Genomic DNA, 7,735 nt, shown 5'->3' with positions numbered 1-7,735 from the left:
CATCTTGAAATATTTTTTCTGCATTTTCCTGCAAATCATTTTAATTACCAAGAATTTGGTGTGAAAAAAAAAAGTTTGGCTCACATTTGTGCAGCAGACTTTACACATAACATGCAGATATTCTGAAGCTGTTTGTATTCTACACTTGTATAAACTCACAGCATGTCAGCAGCTGTAGAGGAAGTGAGCGTCCAGTCAGGCTTTAATTTAGGGAAACATGATGATAAAGTGATGCATATGAAATTAATTATTAACAGTGCAGAACACGTGTATGAAAGGCTTTATTTAAAATACTAAAAAATGGGGAATTTTAATGCTGAATTTCTATAAATCTGTTTTTGTTTTTAATTATGTAGTATTGTATCATAAAATTGTATCAAATACTGCCATTTAACATAGTTTATATAGTTTTTAAAAAAAAGATCATGCAATCTAATGCTTTTTTTCAAAATTCACATAATACCCTTACAAAAAAGAAGTTCATTCAAGTATTAGTATACATCTTTTAAAACTTAAAATAAGAGAGTATGCCTTCAAGTGACTTTTTATGTACTTATCAGAGATGAACTTAACAAAATTATACTTAAGTGTACTTGGCTTATCCTGAAAAGTATACAGAAAAGTGTAAAGTGTATTTGGCAAGTACTATAAGTTAACTTAAAGAAACCTAAACTAGTAGTTTACTGAGAGTATTCTTTAAAGTATAACTAAAAAGTGGGCTACAACTATACAGTATAACTAATAAACTAACAGTATCACTTGCAGTACAAAATACAACTTGGATGTAGTTGTGTACACAAAGTTTACTACTCTTACATTTAAAGTATACTTTTATAAACTAAAAAGTGGGCCAATTTAGTCCCAAGAAGTATTGAAGTAGCACACTTACAAGTTTACTACTAGTACATTGATATTAGTATACTTATTACATAAAGTATACTTGAACTATGCTTTAGTTTACATCATAAAATAAAATTGAAGTATACTTCTTTTTAGAGGTATAACTTGTAAGAGTGCACAGGCTTTCACCCTGACCCATTCCTCAACCAAATAACAAAACAAAACTTGGTACTTTATACTTCATTTCATGCTCGAATACCAAAAGTACACGTTATCCTTCTCTAAAACTCCTCTAAACAGTAAATTGTCTCTTGCTTTGTAACTGAGATGATTTCACTGAAGTGAGAACCCGCGGAGCTGTAAAAGTAAAGTAAATATCAGGTGCTGGAGGCTACAGAGACAAAGACATACCTTTCCTCTTAATAAAAGACCTGAGAGGAGCAGCAGCAGGTGTTTCTGCGCCTTTTCATTCACTCTTCACTTCAACAGTGTGAGAAAGTCTCACCCCTTCAGTTGTCAGACTTGGACCTGAAACGCTAGATGTTTGAACCATGTTTACTAGGGCTGCTCCCTCTCAGTCCATTAGTCGACTAATCAGACGTTTCGATCCCTTTTTCAGTCGTTTTTTTATACTTTTTTCATGCTGAATGACTTATTTCCAAGAAACTTATGAGCACATATCTGGTAAACACCAGATTTAAAGTGGTGCTATTGTGTGATTCTTTGTGGAGAAACTTCACAGATCTGTCGATTAAATCAGCTAATGGATTCGTCAATTAAATTGTATGTTAGTCGACTAAAAATGTCTTCGGTTGAGGAAAGCCCTAAAATGTTTACCCTTTGCAACATACTGCAACAGTCGGGGATCAATTTTCCTCAAGCAGATTTTTCTTGTTGGGATTCAAACCAGCAGAAAGCCGGCTACGGGTGCTCTAAAGGGTTCGAGGTGTCCTAGTGGTCTAGTGATTCATTCTGGCTTAACCCTGCTCTACTTACTCGTGGCAACCACCACATATTATATATATCAGCAGTATTTTAGAGCCTGATTCCCTTTCAAGAGGTAGAAATCCCATTTGGCACACTTTGGGTATCCAAGTGGCCAAATGGAGAGTCCTCCTGGTCCTATCCTGACTAAAACCTTTGTAGAATCTATGTGCTTTGTGTTATTTATATCTGCTTTGGCTTTGTTGTACACATGGAGTTGCTGAATGAATTCAGTGGCATCTCTGTGCATGGCATCATTGCTTTAATGGTGTTATCCACTGTCTAATCTAGAAAACATTTTAGGCGAGGATAAAAATGTAAATCCTTTGGTTCGACACAGTTTACTCAGGCATAGTAACAGTCACAATGTTACTGACACTGAGGATGAATTCTCTGAGGTCTTACCTATCCATAGAGACCAAGATCATGCAGATAGATCTGGTAGATGGGGAGCTATTCTTTATTTTGGGTATGTCTGTCTAGGCGAACCACATCTTCCAGCACCAAGTTGCTTCACTGCATAAAAACTTGCAACCTCAGCGGCCGCATACAACCAGAGACATTATTAACAATAATGGAAAAATATTGATGTGTTTCAGTAACTAATCTCCTGATATGTACGTCCAGATTGGCCAACCCTACTTGGTGGTCAGATAGAAACCTCACACAAGACACAAGGGACATAAAGGGGGACTCCTTGTTTACGCTCACCTGTCATCCTGCACTAAAACCTCAATTTGTCCTGTAACTCTCAGGCCTTTCACACCTGTCCCGCATGTGTTCAGAAGTGCCGTATCATTCACACTAGGTTCTCGACAGCCTCCTGACAACCTCCCTGGTTTGAGACTGCAGCGGTGGCGGCTCCTCGCTGAAGCCTCAGAACATTATCTGCCGCCTCCTTTGATGTTTGTGCCCTGAGAAACGACAAGGGGGGGAAGTTTCGGTCTTGCCTCCTGAGCGCTTCCAGATGTCACACATCCTCCTTTACTGTGAGAAAAACAAGAGGAGAACATACAAGAGGCATGTCAGCGGCTACAATGCAACCAAAACATCTTGCAGCCATATTGCTTCTGAACTCTTAAAAACCATGAGTCATTTTTAACACGTCTGCATGCTCAACTTTTCAAAACACCAACTTGTGTTTCCTCCAAACACAAAGCCGTGTTTTTAACCGCACATGATGCAATAGATACGTATTCTTTACATTTGTTGTGGTGGAAAATGGCTCAAATATGTCTTTAAAACATTTTTAAGAGTACAGTCGTGTTAAAAACATGTTTACTGGTTTCTTTGTTTATGTCAGTTTGTCTTAGAGAAGTTACGACAAGCTAATTTGCAATTATTGTTTCCAGCTCTTGTGGAAATCAAACGCCGCACATTTGTTTTGGGAGGAACAATCATCCATCATCTGTAAACTTAGAGGGCAGGGTGAATGGGGTCAAAGGTTAATCAGCTTGACGTAGAGGGCACTTCTAGTAAAGCTTTCCTGAAGGTCATGTCTGAGGTGAGCTTCTTTTACAACATTCAAGACTTTAGGAGTCAATTTATCAGCAACATGGCACATATGGACATACATAGCTATAAAGCATGAAGGGACAATGCAGCACATGTGATACAAGACCTGGTTGAGGTTTAGAACAGTTAGATTTCATGACCGCTGAGATCTGGTTCAGTCTTCACAAACTCGTGTTGTTTGGTCAGACATTGTTGACTTTATCTAAATGTTTCCAAAGATACGTTGAGAAACTTTGGAGTTTGTGTTTAAAGATTGAAGAAGAAAAAAGATTGCATGATTCAGAGAAATTAGGGGGTAATTTAGTTGACATATAAATAATACAAATGTCCCATACCCACTTGATTTGTCAAACTCAGACTGCTGAAATCTCAACTTCAGTTGTTGTTGTTTTAAGACAGACTGATACAGATATGTTAGCACTGAGAAGAAAGCTATGACATTCTTCTTCTGTCTCCTGCAGGCTGTTGGGATGGTGGCGACATGACCTGAAAACTTGCTTCCAGATGGATAACGGTAAAGGAAATAATTGTTTTAATAATTCTCACTCAACCTCTCATGTTTGTATATGACTCACAGCTGCACTCTGCAGTGCAACATGCTGCTAGTTTGTCTTTAATAGTTACTAATTAAGCTTCACCTTTCTGAAGCCAGTGATGTGATTTTAAAGTTGCTGTATGCTGCTATCTTGTGGTCTCATTGGAAATTACATTTATAATACCTACTTGGCAGTGTACCCTCAATACTTATAGTTAAAAGACACAAGTACAAGTTCCTCAAAATGTACTTGGTTGCTTTCCACCGCTGACAAGGGTCAATAATTCAGGAAATGTTGGACTGCCAGATTTAAGTCTTGATCATCATGTCTGCCTGTTAATGGAAATACATCTGGATTCTAGCTAAATCATCTCAGTAGTGTTTGCCTCCAAAGACAACACATACATTCATTAATATGAGCTATTGTTGTCTTTAAATACAGAATAATAGGTAACAGCATGGATGGATTACTGAACAGGCCTACTGGGCACTGAGCCTTTGTAGGAAGTTACTGCTAACATTTCTTGTTGGGAAGTCACAAAGAGACACAAAACGACCACAGAGATCCGATATGACCAACAAGAGACGCAAAGAGATACAAAACAACCGAGATGCAAAATGTCTACAAATAGATGCAAAATGCCCAAAAAGAGATGCAAAATTACCAATAAAAGACACAAAAAGAGATGTAAAACGACCAAAAAAGTCACAAAACAACAAAAAAGAGATGCAAAACAACCAAAAAGAGATGCAAAGCGACCAATAAAAGACGTAAAACGACCAAAACGAGACACAAAATTACCAAAAATAGATGCCAGACCAAAAATAAAAGATGCAAGATGACCAAAAAGAGATGCAAATCAACTACAAACAGATGCAAAACAACGAAAAAATATGTCTCTTTGAATCTGTGGCTCTTGTTCTTATGTAGGAGGGGTGGGGGCCCTTTACATGTCTGTTCCCAGGGGCCCACTGTCCCAAAATCCATCTGTGGGTGACAGGATTTTGTTTGGCTCAGGATCAAACTAACAAATGTCAGAGGACAACACCTCTATCTGTTTACCTGCCTCGTACGGTGGCGTGATGGAACAAGAATGCAGCTGTGACAGACAGTGCTTATTAATCATAGTGCATCGTCTCTCCACTCACTGACGGGATAGTTGTTGACTGCGGTTCATCTCATGTAAGTACACAGTTTTTTCTTGTGTTTTGGGGAATGAGGTTTTCACCTAAAATTTGTCAAAGAATGTTTTGCAGAATTTGAGATTGAATGAAATAAAACACGGTTAAATTGATTAGTGTGTTTCCAGTCGAGGCAGAGGCATATTTTGTCACTTGTTGATAATGTGAATTAATTAACTTGGTTTTTGTTTAACACTGAACAGATGCTTAGAAGTGATCAGCAGAGCACAACAGAAATTAAAGAGCTACTTCCTGTCAAAGTCAGAATCGGGAACAACGTTTTTTATTTTATAACACTGAGAAAATAAGCGAACCAGGATTGCATTAAAAACTAAAGTGACAGATTTAATTCTAGTATGATTGAAAAGGTTCTTCAGAGATTTAAAAGCTGTTTCCAAACTTAAAGGGATTGAACTTATTAAGTTTTCACATGACTAAACTTATTGGTTTTTTTAATGCAGTGTCATTTTCCAGTCAAACTGGTTTAACTGTAACATGTCAACCTCCCTGTTTTCTTTTATTTAGTGCTGTCGCATTAAGAAATCATCTGCCTCAAAGACAACAACGTCGGCAGAAAATGTTCGGAAATTGCGGTAAGATGCACAGTTCATCTCTTCCTTTGTTGTAGAGACGCAAGTAAAAGTTTCTTGTTGAGTCTTGTGCCATTTTTCTCAAAATTGTAGCTTTATTCTTGAAACAAATCTCGTTATTTGATTCTGATAGATGATGAAACAGGCACACACCCATCCGGCTTCAACATAGACCCCATGCCAGGGGACCAGGGGTCTCATGGGGGTCAATGGAAAGATGATCTTCATGGTGGAGACCACCCTGGAGATGATCTTCCTGATAGAGACCGTCATGGGGGTCAATGGAAAGATGATCTTCATGGTGGAGACTACCTTGGAGATGATCTTCCTGATAGAGACCGTCATGGGGGTCAATGGAAAGATGATCTTGATCTCGGAGACTACCTTGGAGATGATCTTCCTGATGGAGACCGTCATGGGGGTCATCGTGAAGATGATTTTCATGGTGGAGACCACCCTGGAGATGATCTTCCTGATAGGGACCGTCATGGGGGTCGCAACATGGACCCTGATAGAGGTGGTCGCAACCAGAGGAGATACAGCCCCGGCCGCGACCGCCCTGGAGATGACTACCATGGCGAGGATCGCGACGGCAACCAGAGGAGACACAGCCCCGGCCGCGACCGCCCTGGAGATGACTACCATGGCGAGGATCGCGACGGCAACCAGAGGAGACACAGCCCCGGCCGCGACCGCCCTGGAGATGACTACCATGGCGAGGATCGCGACGGCAACCAGAGGAGACACAGCCCCGGCCGCGACCGCCCTGGAGATGACTACCATGGCGAGGATCGCGACGGCAACCAGAGGAGACACAGCCCCGGCCGCGACCGCCCTGGAGATGACTACCATGGCGAGGATCGCGACGGCAACCAGAGGAGACACAGCCCCGGCCGTGACCGCCCTCGAGATGACCACCATGGCGAGGATTGCGACGGCAACCAGAGGAGACACAGCCCCGGCCGTGACCGCCCTCGAGATGACCACCATGGCGAGGATCGTGACGGCAACCAAAGGAGAAACAGCCCCGGCCGCGATCAGGATCGGCACAGACGCAGCCCCAAACGCCATGGAGAACGTGGAAATAGCCCTCATCGTCGTGACCACAGTGGTGGGAGTGAGAGTGGGAGTGGCAGCGGGAGCGGGAGCGGCAGCGGGAGCGGCAGCAGCTGCGATGACGGGAATGGTGGTCGTCGTAAAAAACGTCACGGGCACGGGCATGGCAAGCATGGCAGGCATGGCAAGCATGGCGGCAGGCATGGCAAGCATGGCGGCGGGCATGGCGGGCACGGCCGTGGGCGTGGTGGACATGGACATGGACATGGACATTGTTGAATACAGGTGAGATACAAAGTTAATTAAAGGCCCTGAAAACCTTTTCTGTCATCCAATCAATCAATTGTGCCAGAGTTGGAGCAGTTTTGGTTATTTTCTATCAGAAATGTCTGTTTTTGTGGGTTTTTCTCTGCGCTCTCCTCACTAGTTTGAAGTGGGCGGGGCTCAGTTGGAAAAAAATTTGATGACGGATCAAAGCTTAAAGACGTTTTATAAACTTTGATTGTTACATTCAATATTCACGCCTTAATAAACAACAGATAAATACTAAGTGAGAAGATTTGAAGCCAATTTTGCAGGGTCTTTAAAGCTCGCTTTAGTTTATTATTCATTTTTGATCCAGTCAGTAAGTTTGTCTTTCCCCCCAAAAAGGTCAGATAAGATTTGAAGGAAAGTTTAACCACTGGTGCTCTGAACAGCTTCTTGTGTATTTCTTTGTCTTGTTGAAGCTCATTTCTCGTGCTGAACTGTACTATAAAACTATCTTGTTTTGTCTTCCAGGCAGCAGACACACGGACCACCATATACGTCAAACTCCTTATGCCATTGTGCAAATTAAATGAGATGAAACGCTGTATGTCTACACTTATATGAAATAAAACATTCTGGAAACTTAAATGGTCTTTCTGTATTTCATGCAACCAGTGTGACAGGAAATGACTTTCCTGTTTTCATAACCGCAGCTGGATCATGTTATTGTTTATGTGCAGAGTAACTAACGATAGTAGTACAAAGAGTCCTGTTTGTCTCAGAC

The 7,735-nt window shown here is 41.2% G+C and overlaps 1 protein-coding gene across 5 annotated transcripts; it reads left to right on the top strand.

Moving 5' to 3' along the window:
• Positions 1–3,797: 3,797 nt before the first annotated feature.
• LOC119483395 (spore wall protein 2-like) lies at positions 3,798–7,599 on the top strand. 5 transcript variants are annotated; one of them, XM_037761484.1, is made up of 6 exons: positions 3,798–3,853; positions 4,893–5,057; positions 5,582–5,649; positions 5,780–5,893; positions 5,966–6,987; positions 7,483–7,599. In XM_037761484.1, the coding sequence occupies exons 3-5, from the start codon at positions 5,634–5,636 to the stop codon at positions 6,979–6,981; spliced, it is 1,146 nt and encodes a 381-aa protein (XP_037617412.1). In that variant the 5' UTR covers positions 3,798–3,853; positions 4,893–5,057; positions 5,582–5,633; the 3' UTR covers positions 6,982–6,987; positions 7,483–7,599. The 5 variants fall into 5 exon arrangements, with proteins under 5 accessions (XP_037617412.1, XP_037617410.1, XP_037617414.1 ...); XM_037761482.1 differs by having other exon boundaries at positions 5,780–6,987; XM_037761486.1 differs by lacking the exons at positions 3,798–3,853; positions 4,893–5,057.
• Positions 7,600–7,735: the final 136 nt, after the last annotated feature.

This window comes from Sebastes umbrosus, chromosome 24, assembly GCF_015220745.1.
Source record: "Sebastes umbrosus isolate fSebUmb1 chromosome 24, fSebUmb1.pri, whole genome shotgun sequence".
NCBI classification, from domain to species: domain Eukaryota; kingdom Metazoa; phylum Chordata; class Actinopteri; order Perciformes; family Sebastidae; genus Sebastes; species Sebastes umbrosus.
Note: the sequence above shows the minus strand (reverse complement) of the source record. Positions and strands in the feature narration are given on the sequence as shown.